This window comes from Amborella trichopoda, chromosome 1 (assembly GCF_054954075.1).
Source record: "Amborella trichopoda isolate Santa Cruz 75 chromosome 1, AtrichopodaSantaCruz75HAP2 v2.0, whole genome shotgun sequence".
Taxonomy (NCBI): Eukaryota; Viridiplantae; Streptophyta; class Magnoliopsida; order Amborellales; family Amborellaceae; genus Amborella; species Amborella trichopoda.
This window is the reverse complement of record NC_142336.1, coordinates 11,679,162-11,700,823: the sequence shown is the minus strand read 5'-3', so window position 1 is coordinate 11,700,823 and position 21,662 is coordinate 11,679,162. Positions and strand designations below refer to the sequence as shown.

The 21,662-nt window shown below is 36.7% G+C and overlaps 1 protein-coding gene across 4 annotated transcripts in view; it reads right to left on the bottom strand.

Moving 5' to 3' along the window:
- LOC18444601 (rho GTPase-activating protein 7) overlaps positions 1 to 21,450 on the bottom strand; it is a 32,510-nt gene extending 11,060 nt beyond the window's left edge. For 2 of the 4 annotated variants that reach the window (XM_088861157.1, XM_020673779.2), the window contains exons 1-13: positions 20,889 to 21,450; positions 20,235 to 20,271; positions 13,690 to 13,766; positions 12,374 to 12,447; positions 12,205 to 12,283; positions 11,886 to 12,030; positions 11,618 to 11,737; positions 10,120 to 10,197; positions 9,825 to 9,880; positions 9,684 to 9,753; positions 9,322 to 9,409; positions 4,148 to 4,391; positions 3,472 to 3,693 (exon numbers count right to left, since the gene is read on the bottom strand). In XM_088861157.1, coding sequence (XP_088717283.1) covers positions 3,472 to 3,693; positions 4,148 to 4,391; positions 9,322 to 9,409; positions 9,684 to 9,753; positions 9,825 to 9,880; positions 10,120 to 10,197; positions 11,618 to 11,737; positions 11,886 to 12,030; positions 12,205 to 12,283; positions 12,374 to 12,447; positions 13,690 to 13,766; positions 20,235 to 20,271; positions 20,889 to 20,942 — 1,344 coding nt within the window. In that variant the 5' untranslated portion in view covers positions 20,943 to 21,450. The remainder of the gene's footprint in view (positions 1 to 3,471; positions 3,694 to 4,147; positions 4,392 to 9,321; positions 9,410 to 9,683; positions 9,754 to 9,824; positions 9,881 to 10,119; positions 10,198 to 11,617; positions 11,738 to 11,885; positions 12,031 to 12,204; positions 12,284 to 12,373; positions 12,448 to 13,689; positions 13,767 to 20,234; positions 20,272 to 20,888) is intronic. The other 2 variants (XM_088861161.1, XM_006854767.4) reach the window with 1 other exon arrangement.
- Between the last annotated feature and the right edge of the window lie 212 nt (positions 21,451 to 21,662).

The window sequence follows — 21,662 nt, the reverse complement described above, 5'->3', positions numbered from 1 at the left end:
TTCCACAAAAAAAAAAAAAACCCCTTGTATATATTTTCCAAAATGACAAAAAAGTCCAAAAATGGGAAATCCGTATTTCCAATTTTTTGAACAATTTACTCTCTTGTGTGGTGGAAGTTTAAATTTCTCATTTTTGAAAAATGTGGTCATCCTTTCACTGTAGTATTTCCAATATTTAGGCAATTTCATGTGAGGAAACCAAATTTCTAATTGCCAAACGAACCCTCAAAGAAACAAACTTTATTGGAGATATTAGTTTTTTAAGGATTCTAGAGACATGGCATAAGCAGATGTGCCACAGGAGTACTTTCTCTTGACAATTAGATTCAGAATTGAGAACAACAGAAGTGTATGCCGTTTTGAACAGGTATAACCCATTGTCTTCAACTGCCACCAATCGTCTTCCCCATTTTAGGTCATGAAAAACACAATGTGAGGGATAGGATGTCACACTACAGTTTAGCTATTTTGTCAAGCTGCTAACAGATAGAAGATCGGAAGGAAAAGAAGCCACATGAATCTTAGAGGGTACGGACAAGGACAACAAAATCTTATATGGTCAGCTCCCATAAGCATTGGTCATGGATCCATCAGCAAGTTTAACCTCACTAGAAATGATAGAAAAAGGCAAAAAACCAACTTTCTTACCGGTCCCAGAGGCATTGATCATGGATAAATTAGAAAGTTATCCATAAGAAATGGGAAAAAAGGACAAAAATCAACACTCTTACCGGTCATATGATCAGTAGCCCCTAATCAATGATCCAAGATGCAGAAGAGGTGGTAATGAGGAGACATGGTTTGCAATGCATATGTACCTAGCTAGTCTACTGGTGTCTTAAACTTGAGTGAGGTCTTAAAAGTAGCCAACTAGTGCTCTAAATTTTTGATGGCCCAATCTCTTGATTTTGATACTTTGGGACTATGTGGCTCAAGTCTCCCACTGACCCGACCCCCTGCCCCCAACCCCCCCCTTCCCCCTTCCCCGGCCAAAATCTTTTAAAAAAAAAAGTCTATAATACATTGGCATTTGCTTTACTTTGCTTCAATCTCAAGTGTGGATGTGAGTCCCAACAATGCTCTCAGGCATGTCTCCTCTTCCCACAATAGGAGCATTTTAGATTCTCCATTTTTTGGAAAAGAAAGTGGGCCACGATATAGTCCTTTCACACCACTTTTACCTTGCTTGAAACTTGCGGCAAGGAATGATCATTTAAGGTGGATGCTTGACTTTGTCCCTCTGCAATGGCCTTTATATTGGCGTCTTCCATCACATATTATAGACTAATTCGACAGGGGGCAATTTGTCCTTCTCTAGAACCTGTACTCTCTAAATTTCAAACTCACAATGTTGGCCTGCTAAGAACTCAAAAATCCTTCATTGCTCGGTCCTCTTTCTAATGTTATCAACAGTGGGATTAATAGGTTTTGATAGTGGTCTATTTCTTCCAAATTTTTCCTTAGTATCCCAAAATAATCTTCCACAATCATCTCCCCATGTTGCAAATTTGCTATTTAGGAATGCAACTGGTAAATACTGGCTAGATCATCTTGTTGCGAGTATGTTTTGATTACTACCTCTCATACATCATTTGTAGCTCTAGGGTCGACAATGCCTTGCTAATACTTGGCTGAATGGAATGAAGAAACCACGCCATTAAAATCAAATTCTTACTTCCCTATTAACTATGAGGTGTATCATTTATGGGGGGCACTTTCACCTTCCCTATGATGTAACCCCATGTTCTTTGGCTTCCTATAAACATTTTGGCATATTGGTATTATTTTAAGGAACCAAACTGTAGTGATCATGAATTCTGGGGTGCTTAGATTGATTGCTTCTCAAGGAAATATTGTACTTGATCTCTGACTTTTTCCTCCCTCTCTTAACTAGAAACCCTAACTCTTTCCCTGAGGAACTGACTTCCTAGTTGTTAAAGCTTTAAAAAACACCCCTTTTTTTTGGTTTGTTTGGGCAAGAAGGATATGGAAAACATTTGATGTGATTTTGGCATGTGCTAAAAAATTTAAAAAAAAATAAAGAAAATAAAAAAATAAAAATAAAAACAAAAATAGAGAGATAGAATAGGTCTATGATTTCCTTTTTTTGCTGGAAAGAAAGAGATTATTTGATGAACTTACTTGTTGGAAAAATAACGAGATGATCCCGCTGAAAAATATGGGACTGCTGATACATCACAACTTCAAGCCCAATAAGAATGGAAAATCTAGATTCTAGGGTTGCTGAAATCAAAGGGCATCCTAGGGTTTCAAGCCATGCTCTAATAAAATGTTAAGTTTGAGGAAAAAGTGAGGAAAAGAAAATCCAAGCGCAACGATTGAGCAAAAATATGGATGTATATCTCATTGCTTAAATCATGGGGCAATATTCTCTATACATACACATACGTCCAGGTCAGCATACACATAGGTTACAGCTATTATGGAGTCTAAATATAGTAGGATACTACACAAAGGACCTTAGTCAGTTTTGGCACAAAATGAGTTTCCAAGAATGTGAGGATTCTCCTTAGTCAACTTTGGTACTGATTGAGTTTCCAAGAATGTGAGCATTCTCCTACGTCAACTTAGGGACAAAGTTTCTAAGAATGTGGAGATTCTCGGTCACTGTGCTGATCATCACATGTTCCATCATAGGAGTTTACCTTAATAGCAATGTGAACCATGAGGTTTCCGTAATAGCAATGTGAAGCCATAATATTCACCACATTCAGCATGGAAGAACCCAAAGCCTAGGGTTTGAGGTAAGAACTCCATCATCCTAGAATCAAAGGAACAGGCACATTTGCCTATCATCACATGAATTTCAAGTACAAACAAAACGCATTTCAAATGGCATAAAAGTACACAGGCTAGAGAACAAGGTGTGTTGTCAGTTTGCAGGACTCGAAAACATACTTCTAAATAAAAATTGATAATACAGCAGAGGCATCTCTCATTGTTCAACCAGATGTTTACGGTAATCCTACTTTGCTCTGTCCATTTTTGTGTATTTCACTATTTCAATGATCATGGGTCTTTTCATTCATATTTACTAAGTGAAAAGAGAAGGCAATCATGTTTCTAGATATTTTTCAAATTACTATGACACAATTTAATCGGACGAACCACCATTCTTACCCATGTTTTTTCTATTACCACCCCATACATGGGAGTGGGAATAACAAAAGCTGTAGGAGGCCAGTACCCAGGCCAAGTTTTTTTGTGACAGAATATCATAAAAATCAGTTAGGATGATAGATATTTATTTATTTTCAAGTGACCAAAATTGAATACAGAATTGACATATCATATCACCTAAATATATGTGATATTACAGCCGCACTTATGCAAGCGTATTATGTTGATTACAAAATAATGCACTTTTACAACCTAAAAGACAACAAAATCATAGTAAATGGAAATTGCTGCACCAATTCAAACAGTACCGACGGAGAAGTGCAAACCAACCTTGCAAGAGTAAAGGTCAGTCGCAGCATTACCGCTACTTTCACTCAATCTGCTTGCAAGTACCCGCTCGAGATTGTCTTGGTTATCAGGGTCAACAACATCTTGTGCATCATGGTAGCCATGGACCCGCATTCCTAGATCTTCATCATCAGTAGATTCCTCACTACCACTCTCTTGCATATGAAAATTGGAGGAAGGAGAACCCTTACGACATTCTTCATCCTATTAAAGAAGAAAAAAATGTCAGAGGAGAAGCACATTATCCAAAACACATTAGCATATATTTCTTTATAAGAGCAACGATGGGACAGAGGCACTAGATGATTACTTGATTATACACTGATCCAGAAAATTGTAAACGCCTTGGACCATTACCAAAAAAAAAAAATGACTAAAAAGACTAATTGCAAACTGTCATATTAGAATCAAACAATAAATAAATCGTGGAAAATAGTATTTAATAAACCCTAAGTATAAGAAATATGTGTAATCATATCATTTTCATAAGCAGCTGCATTATAATTATGATCTCACTTATCAAAAGGAATAATACAGCACTAATCTAGTAAAACGAGGGCTGCAATCAGATCCAAACTCAAAGACTTCGATCAACAGACAAAATTAGGAAAGTAATAACCCACTTAAGATAATGAGCACACATAGTTAAGAACCTTACATCAAATATGCTGTCATACTCCTCCAGAAGAGTTGTTATGATTGCCTGGGCATTGTTAGCAGCATTTGCCGCAGCCAGAAGTTGTGCAGAACTGTCGCCGGTCATAGTAAATTCTTCCTCTAGCTCACACTCACCAGCCAAAAGCGGTCGTAACAACAAGGGCGCCATGCACGCAGCCACAGCAGATGCAGTCATCCGATTCTCAGATGTGTGAGAAGCAACAGTATGCATCATTTTGAGAACCCTGAGCTCAAAAAAGAACAAAAAAAACAAATGTATGAGAAATATAGGGGAAAAAGGATTTGCGCCTGATAGGATGAATAGATTGGCAAGAGTGCATGACAACATAGATGAATATATGGTCATATCATTTTTTTGGCAGGTTAAAATTTTAACACTAGAATAATAATTGATTATTTGACCAGAAGAGGATCATTTTAAAATGACAACCATTTTTAAATTTTTGCAACAAATATAAGCTCAAGGGAGAGACAAAACTAAGGAATATGATAATGGATCAAATGGGCACTGGCTCGATCCTTATTTTGTCATGTATTGTTAATTGATCTCGTTTTATGTATAGTGGAGCTTAGATCCCTCCACGTCAAAACCTCGATCCAAGTGACATGGTATCTCTCTCCCAGGTATCCTATGATCTAACTCTTTAACTTGTTGAATGTATGAATGTTGATCCTAACCCCGGGGAGCTTCCACCCTGTGGCAGTTCAGCGTTCCCCCAACCAATCCTGCTACCGCCTCCAACAACTATGGTAGCGAATTAGAGGTAAGTCAGTCATTAATAATGCATTATAAAATTTAGATGGAAAAACACAACATCAGCGATAATCAAATATATGGATGGAGTGGGAATCCAAAACATGAATTTGTCATGATGTCCGCATTTCCATGAGCATTTGACAGCTCCATATTTGGAAGCTGTTTAATGTGTACATCAATCTACTCTCAGAACTGTAGACAAACCAATAATAAAACACTCGAAAAAGCCAAACAAAAAATCACAAATATATTACCCCTGCACCAAATGAAAAGGAATGAAGAGAAGTTATCAGAAAGAAGCCAATTAGGTCATGCAACCCATTAAATTCCATTGAAGGAATATCAAAATGGAGTGACCACCTGACTCAATTTATTTTCAACTAAACTAGCCGATAAGACAGCAAAATTTAGCAGCCAATCAATGAACCACTGCCATACAACAGAAATCCAGAAAATAAAGTAAAACAGATATTATTTTGGGTGATCTCATTCAACAGACACGGTTCTAACTGAAAAAGTTCCACGTCGCCAAGTTATTTGTCTCCACAATCACTATTCCTATAAAATTATAGTTTCAAATTTTCATACATGTATGTATGAAACATGGGTTCAATCAAAAGAAGGTAACTGGCAAAAAGTGACATGGGTTCAATCAAATATATGGATGGAGTGGGAATCCAAAATATGAGTTTGTCGTGATGTCCGCATTGCCATGAGCATTTGACAGCTCCATATTTGGAAGCAGTTTAATGTGTACATCAATCTACTCTCAGAACAGTAGACAAACCAATAATATAGCATTCGAAAAAGCCAAACAAAAAATCACAAATACATTACCCCTGCACCAAATGAAAGGAATGAAGAGAAGTTATCAGAAAGAAGCCAATTAGGTCATGCAACCCATTAAATTCCATTGAAGGAACATCAAAATGGAGTGACCACCTGACTCAATTTATTTTCAATTAAACCAGCCAATAAGACAGAAAACTTTAGCAGTCCAATCAATGAACCACTGCCGTACAACAGAAATCCATAAAATAAAGTAAAACAGATATCATTCTGGATGATCTCATTCAACGAACACGTTTCTAACTGAAAAAGTTTCGCATCACCAAGTTATTTGTCTCCACAATCACTATTCCTATAAAATTGTAGTTTCAAATTTTCATACATGTATGTATGAAATATGGGTTCAATCAAAAGAAGGTCACTGGAACAAAGTGACATGGGAAAAGCATAAAAAAACATGGAAAGCAAATCATTTCAAATCCTCTAAAGTGTCTACACAAGATTAAACGATAAAAGATCTAAAAGAGAACTTTTTGGGGGAAAACTTCTCTACCCTGATATATAGGCCCCATTAACCACTAAAGAAAAGTGGTGAACAATGGTACAAGTCCACAATACACCACCTTCGCCCATTCCATTACACTTACAAGTACACCTACAACTAAAACCATTCCATCCCAAACTAATCTGAGAAATAGTGAGCACCATAATTACCTTCACAGGATTGAAATGGAAATATGTTAAAGACATGGGGCTGAATCCAGGCACACAAGAAATGTTGAGAAATGAACCAAAAGAAACAAGACATAGAAACAACACCATGGAAATAAAAGCAAAAATATCTGACCTTAAGGAGACATTAAGTACTTTCCTTTGAACTTGTAGGGAACTGGATGAGCAAACATTTACCATGCAGATACTATAAATAGCAGATGTCTATTAATAACTGGTGCTCATTAAACCAGATAGGACATAGTGGTCCATACCAGAAACTGGTGGAATGGTAGCTATTCCAGGCCGGTTTGACCCCCTAGACCATAATGGCCATCAAATGCACCACGAATCGGTGAAATGGCCAGGCCACTGGTTCATTATTGAACGAGACAGTCCCAATGAGTCAAAGACAATAAAGGTTCTCTTCCCCTTTTACATTCCTTTTTGGGGACCTTTTCAAACTTTTTGGGTGGTTTCTTCAGCCATTTTACATTTGAGATGGGCACCTTGGTCTTCTACCTATAATGTATGGGTTTTAGGGTTTGAAAAACTACCTTTTATGGAGAAAAAGAGAGAGACACAGACAGACAGAACCTTCAGCGATTTTGAGCTATCCCTCTATCTGGTATGGGAACACATGTTCATGTGTGCGTGTGCACACCCCAAATCTTGGCTTATTTCCCAACAATTCTAGGGGAGGATTCAAGCCATATTAGAATCCCAAGTAAGTCTATTGCAATATTCACTTTTTTTGTCTTTAGAAAAATACAAAAAACAACTGGATTTTTAGGGTTCTTGCTAGAAATGATTTTTCTTTTTTTTTTCCAAATTGATGCATTAAATTGTTTCTTGAGTTCTATGTAATGGTTTTTTCTTCTTTATTGAGTTTAGTGATGTATTTTTTGCCTTTTAGAATGCATTAAAAATATTAGGTTTTTTTTCGGTTTTTATTTTCATGTGTTTTTTTATCTGTTTTTTAAGAATTTCACACTTAAATGAAACTACGGTAAATATACTGCTTATTAGAGGTTAAATTTTTGTTTTTCTGTTTTTATATTTTTGGCTTATTTTTAAATGAAAAAATTTTATGCATTTTTGTGTTCCATAATGATTAAATGCCATTATGGTCGTATGGAAATTGCTGAAATATGAAAAATGTTGCTATTTAATACATGAAATTGAGTAAGAAGTTCTAAATTTCTAATTTCAAAATTTTTGCATTAATTTTGTTTTTTTCAATTTTGTTAAAAATTGAATTTTTTTTCTTCAGTTTTTGTATAAGATTAAGGCTTAAAGGCCACTATGGAAAATGTTAAACAACAGAAATATTTTTAAAGTCAAGATTTTATGCATTTCTTTGAAGTTTCACTAAGAACTTAGAAATATCAGGGTTTCTTAAATGTTTTATTAATTTATTAAGTTTTCATTGTATATTTTCTTTGGATGTAGAGTTGGTGAAATTTTAATTGAAGTATTTTCCTGCACATCCACATAGATGCATGAAATAGGTTGGAGCATGACAAGCTCAATAATTAGGCCTCTCTACAATACAACCTAAGCTTGAGGCAGAGGTACTAGCCTATTATTTATTTTTCCCTTATTATTCAACACATATCCAGGGTTTAGGCTCTAAATATATTAATTTAAGTAATGAAATTTAGGACCATACAAAGACCCATATGCCCATACCCCATCGAAATAGAGAGGATCGATGTTGTAAAAGATGTCAAGACAAAGAAGCCAGATCTTGAAGGAGGAGCAGTTGGTAGATTGGATGGAGATGGAACAACTACAAGGAGGTAATTTTAAGTTTTAGACTACAATATGTATTTCAGCCTTAAGCGTTTTAATTAATTGGTTTATTAGTTTATTGCTTTCACTTTATTCATTACACTCAAACATTGACAACTTCCTTTGTAACTTTATAGGTGAAGATGTCGATTTAGAGATCAATAGTCAGAAATTCATGAGGAAGGAGGTCGAAGTGAAGACGAAGCAGATGACAAAGAGGAGGAAGAATACTGATTACACAAGACCTGTGTTTATTTTGCTTCAGCATTTATGAATATGTGATCAGTCACATGTGTAAGTTTGTAAATTGTAAAAAAGTCTGGTCAAAGGGATGTGGAGATGAGGAGTTGCGACTTGTGAGTTGTTACTTTATGTTTATCACTTTATGCTATGAATTATGACTTTTTTCCATCAATATTCCATTCAACCTAATTTTCTTTGGTACTGCTTACAACTTCAAGGGTTATTAGAATGTGGATTTTGGAGTTCAACATGCGAGATGAAATTATGGACATATGGCATATCCATTTGTTCTAATTTTATTTTTGTTCCTAAAATTTTTCTCAATTTTTTATTTTTTTCATTTTCCTTGTTCTTTTATTACTCTCCGACCAGTTCGACAGATGAACTAGTCCAGTCTGACCAGAACGGTGTCCTCACCAGTTCAGTCGCTGAACCACTCTTAACAACATAGTTAACTTACTTTTATTTTTATCTCCTAATATTTGATAACAATAAACGCTACTGGACTGTAACACCTGGCAACCGCAAAGGATTGCAACTTCCTTTGTTTCTTTTTCTTTTTTCTTTCCTTGAAATTACACAAAGGACTTTAGCTTCAATCGGATAAACAAAAAGAGCTAAGATAGTCCTGGACCATGTTAATACTTAAGGTAGGTTCTCAAGAAAGAAAGGGTACCTCTTGAGTTCCACGTTTATTATCTATGATGAGCCAAATTACACTTTAATAATCAAAGAAGATGCTCAAAGTTCACCACTCCATACATATTTGTATCACATTAGATCAATATCGATAATGTCACGAAAACCCTCAGGTATCATTTTTGAAGACTAGGAGAGTATGTTTGCAATGACAAAGATACCTCTGCAGTAGCCGCCGATTTGGTTCTGGAAAACTGTCGGATAATGCAGCACGCATAGCGTTGATCCGAGCATCCTTCCCCTCAATCTCTAATGAAGTGTTGAAATAAAGCAACATAAGAAACAATACATACTTTACAAGTCAATCACAAAGGCTATAATAAAATCACGAAACAAATGAATGTCACTCATTAATATACCCAGTCAGCCCTCTAGTACCTTACATATATGATCATTTAAGTAATCAACATGAACATAATTTACAAATTGGCATAGCAATAACACAAACTCACTTCCCTACAGGCATATTAAATGTAGATATTCAGTTAAGAAGCTTATGTGAGAATAATTATCTTGAACTTACTGTATGCTTCCAGTAGCGCAGTGCAGCAAGATGCTGGAACTGGAGATGATGGTAACTCTCGAAGAACATGCTGTAGCCACAAAATACTTCAAATTTCTTCATACTTGAAACATAGAATATTCTTCAGTATTTGGATAGTACCTTAACACAGTCCCCAACAACATGCGCATCTTCATCTGCAGTAAATTCTGTCTTCCCTGAGGAAGTCAAATATGAAAGTTAGATGCTGCTAATTGATCCAACCAAGTCCTGCTGCAATGATCACATTGAAGATCCAAGCTAAAAGAAAATGTGACAAAATAACTACTTATTGTACTCCATCAAACAATAAATAAATTTCTAGTTTTGAATGGCAACTAACATCATCATCATCGTCAAAGCCTTTCCCAACTGAATGGCAACTACCATAAAGAACAATAGAAAGTAAGAGTCTAACCCTGTTCGTATTGCTGAACTCTGCGATCAACCTCTTCTACATCTGCAGACTGCCGCAAAATTCCCTCAACTTTTGACCCTACAAAAGAAAAATATTCTAGATTTTAGTAGCTCCATGTTCTGAAAATGACTTCAAGAGCTCCGGAACCCATTGGGAGCAAGTTAAACTCACTAATTAAAAACAGAAATATCTGTAGGTCTTTATTATAGCATGAAGACGATATTCATAACTGGCCTAAATAATATGGGTACAGATGAATCAAAACAAGTGTAAAACCAATGGAATTGGAGACCAAAATAGTCAATTCAATCGCTGTATTACTTGCAAATTCTGCGGTGAAGAATCTTCAAACAACAGGAACTCTTGAATTTTGTATGGTGCAAAGAGTAAGGACAAGTGCAATTTTAGCAAACCAAATGAAATGGAGTTTCCAAAGCAATAAGGGGCAATTGGGAGTTTCCTGATGTGAGGAGAGTAACCAGAAATAACAAGGTGATGATTGGGTATACGGGTCCAGATAGGTGGCAAAGGCAACATTTTTCAGTTGGCAAGTATTAAAAGCATTCCATAAATCAAGCTGTGCATGGAACCCTGATGATATTCCAGAACAAAGCCATCAAATTTACTATGACAATAAAGACCTGGATAAGCATATTGGTGTTAGAGCCATTTTTTATTTCTATGCAGCAGTTCAAAGTATCAGAACTTGCATGGTTTGTAAAAGGGGCAAGCTACAAAGACATGAAGCCAAACATACAGAGAAAATGAAAAAAAAAAGACCATGACAGGATTCACAAAGGATTACCCCAGAAAAATAATAGTAAAGATTTCAAACTCCAATGGCAAAGGGGAACAAGACAGGGAATCAGCAATATGCTGATTGTAGGTCAGACAAAAAACCATCCATGAATACCAGGATAACAAGATACAATATGCAAGAAATCCAGACTTGTGTGCCTCCTAGGAACTCGATCACAAATACTTCATTGTGGTAAACAGCTCTCCTCTCCAGCCAAAAACACAAGGCTTTGGGTTCATGTCCCTCATCCACCAATCACGTGTGTGTGTGAGAGAGAGAGAGAGGACCCATATACAAGTTGATAACTGCAACTTCAACTTCTTAGGCTCTGCCACTTCCTAGGGACTTGCGGGACCCTACATCCTTGCATCTTTCTACCAAAGGTACCACCTAATGAAAGGCCTGCTCATGCACACCAACACACACACAATGGACAGCAACAGCAGAAAGTTCTAGCCCATAAAAATATATGCCAAATGATTAACAAGCCATAAATGTCAGCTTTATGTTTCAAGATGCATTTTTAATATCTGCATGTTGCAAGGTAGCAGATAAAAGAAAAGAGATTGCAAATATTTAAAAAGTATTACCAATCTCATGCAACCCACTCCTAAGCTCATTGCTCAAATTAGGTAAAGGACTGTTCAAAAATTTCAAACTTTGGCAAATAGCTTAACCGAGAATAGGAGCAAAGCATACCAAATTTCTCCAGGAAACAAAGCGCTTTTTCTAAAAATGATGGTGCCCCATCAATATCTTCCAAAGCAAGCAAAATTGGCCTGCCAACGACCAAGGACTTCACCAAGCGATTATCTCTCCCTGGAATTGACAAAGAAATATATATCACTGGGTACAAGAACCTTGACCAAGTAAAGAAAACCAAAACGATCCCTAATATCATTTAAAAAGTGGTTCCGAATCCATGGACCAGTGAAGTTGCAATGAAAAATCCAAATATCATATATACATTGTTCATATGATCCTTCAATCTCATCAGATCCATCAGTACGGAAAATTCCATCATGCCCCATTGCAAGGGCTGGACTAGGTGCATGTGCCAATGCATGTTCCAGAGCTGTTTTCCACTCGAACAAATCCTCTGACGATTCTGCCTAAATAATCCAAACAATAAATGAAAATAAGAAAATCCTGATTAAAACAATGGAATATTTAAATCACGAAGCAAGAAGAGAGTATCATGTGATTGCTAGCTAGCAATAACCAGTGAGGTCCTTCTTTTCTTGATAGTCAATAAACAACAAGAAGTAAAATGATCAGCAATGTACCTTAAGGGTAAAAGCCCTCCCATCACGTCCATCAGGGAAAAGCACAGTCAATAATTTCTTGTCTTCCCTAACAACCACACTGCAAAGTTCACATTTCAAGGCAAACACTTCACTATCAGATCAAATAAATTATCAATATCTCCAAAGCTATATTCAACAAATTGCTTACCTCCCAGAATTATTCAAGTCAATCCCACCTAAAGTTAAATTAACTTCACCACCTCTCTGGGGAAGTGCACTCTGCTAACAAGCAAACAAATGAATTGCTAATCTCAAGTCAACATTGATTTCCAAAAAAGGAGAATATCCTGAGCTACTAAAAGCCTGAAAGGAATGATTTGTTTTTAATAACAAAACAGCTCAAACAATTAGATAGCTTGAAAGAAGAGGTTTATCCTTTCTAATGAGAAATTCAAAAGTACTACAACAGAAAATGCTTGACTATCAAACTTCAGTACAACAAATATATAGAAAGAACGACTTGTACTCCTGTGATCGGATAAATCATTAAACCTGGGCATTTCCTAGCTGATAATGAAGTTATAGAAATGAAACTAGGACAGTTCAAATGCAAGGGTAATGCAATACAAATTCTTGTGCACACTTAAATGCCAGAAGAATGCATAAAATTAGTATAGTTAAAATAAAAGGGGAATGCAGTATAAAATTATTGTCCATGAGTTTTAGCATAGTTACTATATTGCCCTTTATACGGCATAAAACATTTTATATAAAGAGATTTACAGAATAAACACTTATCAAACTATGTACAGCTTCCATTGAAGCAGTGATCTCCATAGTAAGGGAAGCTTGAATTTGAGAAATCTAGACATCAAGAGTAAAGAAACCAATATAGTATTTCCACATGAAAAACTTCATGTGAAATAAATAATTATTTAAAATGATTCTTAACAGTTTCAGTGCATAACATGTAAGATCACATTGCAAATAGTATAGGGGCCAATTTAGGGGTGTGAACAGAGCTAGTTATCCTACATAGATGTGGCTGAATGGAAGGAATAGGACTAGTACACAGTCTGTTTTGATACCTTGAGGGACTTCAAGGAGGACAATCATTTCAATATTCAAAGCAACAGTAATCTCAACGAATACAAATGCTTGTTTTGACTCTCAAGAGAACACTAGTTTCCACCCTCCAGAGAACACTAAGCAGAATGATAACAGTATTGAAGTTGAGTGTGTGATGAGATGTTCCTAGCAAAGTAGAATCCACAAAATGTTTCACATAACAGAAACATAGAGCGGAGATGTGCGAATTTAAATCTTTTGGTAACTTTCTCAACTCAACTAACACAAAGTTGACAGAAATATCCATACATCAAAATTTTGCAGGCTTCAGTTTAAATCTAGTTGCACATATTTCCATGAGTCTCATACTTGACTAAATCAATACAAAAGCGAAGAGTATCAAGAGATTTCATTTTTAAGTGAAAGGTGTACATGGAGAATAGTTTTACTACTAACAGGATCATTTTTGAAGAAAACCAAAGATGTACGTGTGAGGATGAACCAGCGCTTCTTCCATGACTTCCAACCTAACCCTGCAAGATTTCAAGAGAAAACTTGTCATATTAATACACATTGACAACTAAGTCACAGACAGATAAGATAAAAATAATGATTTGGCAGATATTTCACATTGAAATAGCACTAACACCAAAAATTGGGACCAATAGAACAATTTTCATTGCTTCAAGCTTCAGTGCTAAGGCTCATTAAACTGCATAAAATTTCAGAACAAGCACAAAGACTATATTGATGCTTGGAACACTTAATAGGAAAAAAACAAAAACATGAACTAATAATGACAACCGACCCAAAATAGTTGGGATAAGGCTCGAATGATGATGATGAATAATGACCACAGTACTCAAAATTCTCTAGCATATTCCATTATAATGGCAATACATAAACAAAATAAATTCTAAGTTTCTAAGTAAAATATCAAGCAAGAATGATGAATGAGCACGAAAGTGGTAAGAGATTCATCATACAACAAAAGTGTTCAAGAAAATAAATAATTCAGTTGAATCCCATGTATTCCAATTTATAATCATTGACCACTTGTTAATGTGTTAGGGGGAGTATCAATGATGATGATGATCATCATCATCATCATAAGCTGAGCCTTATCCCAACTTTTTAGGGTCGACTACACAAATCCTATTACGTCATTCCGCTCAATTAAGGGTCATACCCTTAGTCAAACCATAGGTTATCAAATCTCTTCCCAATGTTTCCATCCATGTCCTTTTGGGGCTTCTGCTTGCCCTTTTAGACCCCTCAACTTGAACCAAATCACCCCTTCTAAGTGGTGTTGTTCTAGGTCAACGCTACAAATAGCCAAACCACGTAAGTCTACTTTCCCTTATCTTATCGCCTATTGGAGCCACCACTAAGTTCCCTCTGATGTATTCAATCTGAATTCTATCATTTCTTGTCTTGCCATTACTCTATATCTGTTGGAATTATGTTCTTTCAAGGCCTTAAATTCCGACATTTTCGATAGCTCTTAACTTCAGTGGGAGTAAAAGAGCGACATGACTCTAGGATCTTGGCACATGGGGACCAAGAGTTATGGAGGTTCCATTGAGTCATGAGAAGGATTTATATGCATGGGAGGCACCAAGAGTAGGGCTGCCAATGGGCAAGGCCCGGCCCGGCCTGGCCCGGCCTAGCCTGGCCTTCAGCCTGGTATGGCCCGATACAATACAGGGCTGAGCCAGTAGAGCCCGGCCCAAAAAATAGCTAGCTCGGGCCTGGTTTGTTAGGACTGGGAAATATACACGGAACCTGGCCCGCCCGTTAGGCCCAGTAAAGTGCCCATTAGACCTGCTGGGCCGGGTCTGTTGGCCTGGCCTGGCCCAGTATTTTAAAAAAAAAAAAATTCTCTCTTCAAAAATTCTTTCAGAGATCCACTAGTAAGAGGTATGCACATGTGCCAAGAGAGGAACCCCCACACCTTGTGTGGGCATGTCCTCAAGGGGGTCCACCTAAAGTCCACTTATACTTGGGGATTCATGGTCACTCATTGGTTTGACTTTGATAGGCTAAGTTCATGAGCCCCTGATTATGCATTGTAGGTCATGAGTCTATTAGGTCATGCAAAGAAGGTCTAGCCGAGTGAAGTACTCTGTTTCATAATTCAACTCCAAGGATCCTAATTTTCCTTTTAATTATTTTTAAACAATGTTAAAATGATTTATTTTGATGAAAAATCATTAAAATGATTTTTGTGGATTTTTGAGATTTTTTTCAAAAAATTTTAAACAAGAAAATGTATTTTCCAAAATTGTTTACAATAAATGACAGTCCCCTGGGACCACAAATGACACCCAATTGGAAGGGGGGTGTCCACATGAAGGCCTAGGGGGTCCACGTCACCCCACGTGGAGGATGAAGTGGGGGTGACGTCAACCTCCTAGGGGACCCCCATGACCTTTTTGAATATTGTCGTATCTAGTGCGGGGTATTGAATTTTGGTATTTTATTAAATATTGTAATTTTAAAAAAATTATTTTTAGTACATGTTTAATGCGAAAAGAAAGGGGTTTGTCCGCACATCTAGAGGCTTCTAGAAGGGGCATAGAGTTTGTAATTACAAGCCTAACCCTAAGAGTATATGGTAAATGTGCAATTAACTACCTAGCTTATGTGGAATGATTTCATTAGCTTCACATGCTCTTATAAAATAGAAGGAACTTTTGAGATTTGTGTTTTACTTAAATTTTGTCAAATTACCACAAGGATAATGCCTACCAACGTGATTTTTAGTTTATTAAATGTAAAGAGCATGGGTATTTTAATAAGAAGGGAAGTCGGAGTGAATTAAAGAAGGATAAAACATATTTAAATCCATACCACAGATTTTGATAGCATGATAGTGGATAGTGGGCTAGAATCAAGCCTCTCTTTGTAGCCATTGGATGATGACATGGAGGGCTAAGATTCATCAATCTAGAAGCATCTATGCATTGAAGGGTTACAAGCCTATAAATACCCCCTTGAACCTCCATTCTTAACATGAGTTCACAACCTCTCTCTCTCTCTCATCCATTCTAGAGTGGCATGCCCAAGGGCTTTCTCCTCTTCCTTTCTCTCTCTAGAGAATTGCTTTCAAGATGATGTGAGAGAAAGCTCCATTCAAGCTCTTTCATGACTTCATTAATGGTGACCCAAAGCTCAAATTCAAGCCATCTATGATATATTCTTAAGGCCTCATCAATTGAATAAAATCTATTTTATTTTCTTTGATTCTAGTAATCTAGTTTATTCCCCTTGCTGTAAATTCTCAATTACAGCAAGTTATCTTCATTATTTTGTTGTTAGATTATTGATCCCTTGAATCTACCTTAATCCCTCTTGATTTATATAGTTGAAGGTATCATCCATGCATATATTGATCTCATTTCCATGAGTTTTTTCCTAGGATTTTTTGAGCATTTTTTATTGATATTTTTCTGAGATTTTCTTCACCAAATCAGTCAATTAGATCTTCATTTTGATGCCTCAAATTGTTGTTTTCATAAGAGGAGATTATGCAGAATTTATGTGGCTCGATTTGTAAACTCAATCAAACCAATTTTGTGTTTTAAGAGCCTCGTTTTCTCCCATGATTTTCCCACTTTCTTAGATTACTTGATCTATGCAAATCCTTCCATGTTGTAAGTGCATATCAGTAAATGCTTAGCTTCCCACTATTGAGATGATGAACTTAGCCGAATTTTGAGCTATGCCATCACATGCCACCCAATGGCACATAGCTAAGACGCAAGGTCATAAACCGGGCACCCAAAAGCTCTAATCGGCTTCCCATGAGCATATGTGCGTTGTTATGATGGAGATCATGTCCTATTGAGTTTTATGGAGTTTATTGATGTATAATTTTGTATTGTAATTTTGAGTGGTGCATAATTTTCAAAAGCACATCCTACATGTGTAGTTTGTTGATCTCCTTGAGTAGTTTGTTTTGTTGATGGACAAGGGACCCTAGTTGAGTTTTATCCTCTATTTTTAAGTGTATTTTGAAGTCATTTGTTTACACTAATCTCAGTAACCTTGCAGTAATTTCATTTTGCAAGTTGAATTTCAAGTGTATTATGTAGAATTCAAGTTGTATTGTCTTGCGTCTTGAAATAGTGGTACTCTAAGTATATGAGAATTGGCTTCTATACACTCTCAATAATGAAAACAAAGAAACCTAGATTAGAGTTCCAAAGCAGTGTTCCAAAAACACTCACTAAATGAAAACAAAGAAACCATCATCTCAAAAAAATAGTAATAATAAAGACTCAATAATGAAAACAAGGAAACCTAATACACTTGAGAAAAAAACAAAAACTATCACTAATTTTTTGGCCTGCTTGAACAATAATTTGAAGCCCAATATGTGAGTTGTAGATATCGAGGAGATCTTCAATTTAAGCTTTGGGTCACTCTGAACATACATCTGGGTGACAAATTATGCTTTCGGGAAGCAATCTCCATCAAGATGTATAGAAACAAGTAGAAGTCTAACAGTTTTGGGAGACATGATAGTAATACTTTAGATGATTTAATGTTTAGGAAGAATATTAGGTTTACGGTCAGGGTTGGGAGCAGGGCAACGTTTTTGGGGGTCTAGTGGCGTATTGAGTTTCCTCTAAATGATGGTTTTCAAGCATGGTCAAGATTGCACCCAACCACATTGGCCTATGTATGGGGTGCTGTTTTTGAGTTTGGCGGGCTTAGGAATTAAGCTGTTGAGATGCCCGTGTTTGGAAGGATCTTATGGATCTATGTGTTGGTTAAACTTGCAAGCTTTTGACCAAAATTCTATGGCCATTTTATACCAAGAAGGGGGTCATGATAGGATGGTCTGGACATACCACAGCCCCAAGTTGTTCCAGATTAAGTTTTGTATTTGTCCGAAGAAATGGGAATGGGGGAATGGTTATACCCCTAGTATTTCATCTGTCTCTGCAGCCCTTCTTTCACAATCTTTTTCCTATTGGCTGGTCCCAATTGATAAGGTCCATATAGTTGACCACCTAGAGCATAGTGGACCACCTAGAGCATAGTGGAATGTAGGCTTCTAGCACCCAATATTTGAATTTTATGTAGGGCTGAGGACGAAGTCATAGATTGTTTTTTTCCAACAATACAGTTTTTCCAGCATTATCTGCTCCTATTCCCTCAAGGAGGTCACTAAGGGAGGATAGGGATATCTCCCGAGGTCGCTCTACACAAGGCGCATTCTCTTCCTAGTCCATAGAAATAAGGCAATGTTCCAATCCGGATATGTCCGGGTCCGTTGGTTATTAGTTCAGGTGAAATCAAGGTTTCAAGAAACGCTAGGCGGCCGGCCTGGCGCCCAATGCCCAAGCGAGGGCCCAAAACCTTAGGCGCCCTAGTGTACAAGTTATATAGATATGTAGTATATATACATATATTTGTGTCAATTTTAGAATTTATTACATTTAAAAATATTGTGACATATTTTTTTATATACAAAAATATGACATATCGCATGTTGAGAAAAAATTTGTGCAAAATTTCAAAATTCAAATCATACAAAATTTAAAAGTCTAATAGGATATGTATTAGTAATACACTCCAACTCTTCATATTTCATAATAAGTGAAAAGGTTTAGGAAGGATCTTCAAACCACAAAAAATACTTTTGATTCTCAAAAACAGGTATAGCTAAGAGATTGAAAGTTTATGGAATTTTTCTTTTACCTTTGGGGGTTGAAAATAACCCCCATAACCTATTTAAACCTCAAAATTACCCCATGTTCCCTTTTGGGTAGTGAAAAAATAAATAAATAAATAAAAGCCACGTCCCTGGGCGCCCGCCCAGGTACATCCACCCATGCAGCAGCCGTATGAGTCTGGGCTTGCGGTATTCTGGTCCAGGCCGCCTAGGCAAGAGCCTAGGCGCTCGGACCGTTTTTTAAAACATTGGGTGAAATATTCCTTGTAAAGACAGAATCAATCAGTCCATGGCATGCAACAACATCAGAAAAGCATGCCATAATAATAGCAAGTCTACTCCCCACTTCCTACAACAACTCCTAGACATCATAAGTCATCTATGATTCACCTAATCTCCCTCAATTTGTCAAATGAGATATAAGGCTCAGACCATTGGGAACATATGTGGCTGACAAGTCCCAAGTGAAGCAATCTAACATTCGAACTCAAAGGACGTAGTGGGCACTTCCATGATAGCATCACCTTTCTCTAAGAATCTACTATACAAATCATGATCATACCACATGCTCTAACTCACCCTCTACCAACCAAACCACCCACATCTTTTCCAACCTCAAAACACCTCATAATCCGCCATTTTTATGTTTTGATTACTGAATCAAGATTCATGACCATGTCAATCTTGTTTTTCGCAACAAAAATCTTTGATTTTCTCAAGCCTTGATGAGGAACTTGCTTTTCCAATATACAGTCTTCATGGATAAACAAGAAAAAAAAAAGACACTATTTAGGCTCTAGAAACTACCAAGTTGGTTAAGATAGACCGCCTTCTTTCCATTGTTGGTTAAGACAATTTGTTTAGCACCTTCAATCCTCTCACTTTTGTTAATCTTATAAACCTGCGTGGTTGTAGACACTACCAGCACCTAGTGTAAAATAATCTCATTTTTGCACACAAATATTTTTTGAGAATGTAAATAATCTCATTTTTTGCACACTAAATATTCCTGAGTCTGAATGTTTGTATGGAACAATGTATGTAGGTTATATGTGACACAATTACACATATCATAGATATACACAGATGTATGTGTGCATTCATGTTTAAATTTATATGTCATCCAACAATAGTCTGTCACTAGAAACGATACTACTCGTATGTGTGCCCAGATATGGAAGATTTGCCAATTTCCCAAAAAAAATGTTTACTCTAAACTGCAAACGCACATGGAAGCTTGCATCCAGACACATGTGTGAATGAACAACATTTTGCCCAAAAGAAACAGGAGAACATAGTAACAGGAATAACTGACCTTTAGATGATATGAAAAGAGGTCCACTCTTGAAAACCTGCACAAATGAGTGAAATGAGTGTCACCGCTGACTGAGTCACTAGAGAGCTCCTAAACCATAACATTTCATATAGCATCAGATGCAATGAACAGTTGAACACAATGTAACCTAATGAAATTTCAGGAATTGATAAACGATATCAATTGCATTTCAGGATTTGAGCAAGAACATCAATTAGCAATTGAGGACTCCAGCAAGAGTTTCAACAATGCAAATAAATCAAGACTTCAGGAGTTAGTATTAGTAGTAGAAAAAACAGATATTCCAATCACAGGTCTATTATTGCAGACTAACACAAGGACTACAACATTTGAGATAACTTCTTAGAGAACAAGCAATTTCTAATAAAATTAATAAAATTCAAAACAGAGAGTAAATCCTTCAACAACAAGTACCACAAAAGAAATGCCAAGTACACAGAGATGAAGAACAATATGTTCCCCTGTATAAGGAGGTTTCTACGACCCACTGAAACAAACCCAGGACAAACTGAATACTACAATATTCCAATAAGCATTCATGAGCATTGCATTTCCCATAAAAGAAGATGAAATCTAACAATTAGACACCAAAGTTTGAAGCAAACAACTGAAAACCAGGGGTTCAGAGCCTACAGTATTAGCAACACCATTTCTAGGGCGATCGAAAGGTGCCAGAGAAGCCGACATCTTGCAGAGCCTTCCTCAGAGGAAAGCCCAAAAGAATCTCCTCCTTTCCCTAATTTTTCTCCAATCAACTGAACACAACTCTGAACAGGCATCAAATTCCTGTAGTGGGAAAAAATCACTTGATAGTGGGGAAAAACCCCAAGTTTTCCAGTCAGTAATCCTCCACATTTGGAGAAACCATAGCAAATTCCTCCCAAAAAAGCCCTAAATTTGAGAGGAACTGAGGCAAGTAATCCGATTAAAAGGGTTCCATGTTTGCAGAAAGTATAATCACAACAAATCGAGGTAGAGAGTAAAGAGAATCGATAAATTCTTTGATGATAGAGAAATAAGTAGAGAGAGAATGAAGAAACTTTGGATGAGAGAGAAAGTGCACAATGTGGGGTTAGGAAGAGTAGGTGGTTGGATCTGGTCAGGCTTGAGTTTCAGGGAAGAGAGGAGAGGAGAGGGGAGAGAATGCCCTCAAAGAGAAGCAACCAAATCCTAGTGGAATTTGTCCCTCCAAAGCACGCATCCGAAGTAATTATATTAAATAAATATTAACAAAAGCGCCTAATTGTTGATTTATTCAAAAGCAAATGGAAAATGGCAATCGCATTCAGTAGCAGGTCGAGGGTCAAAGCAACAGTCAAACCTGAGTTGAGTTCCACTGTAAAATGAAAGCCAACCGTTAAATGCCCTATATTTCAAAAAATACCAAACTACCTCAAGTTTTTTAAA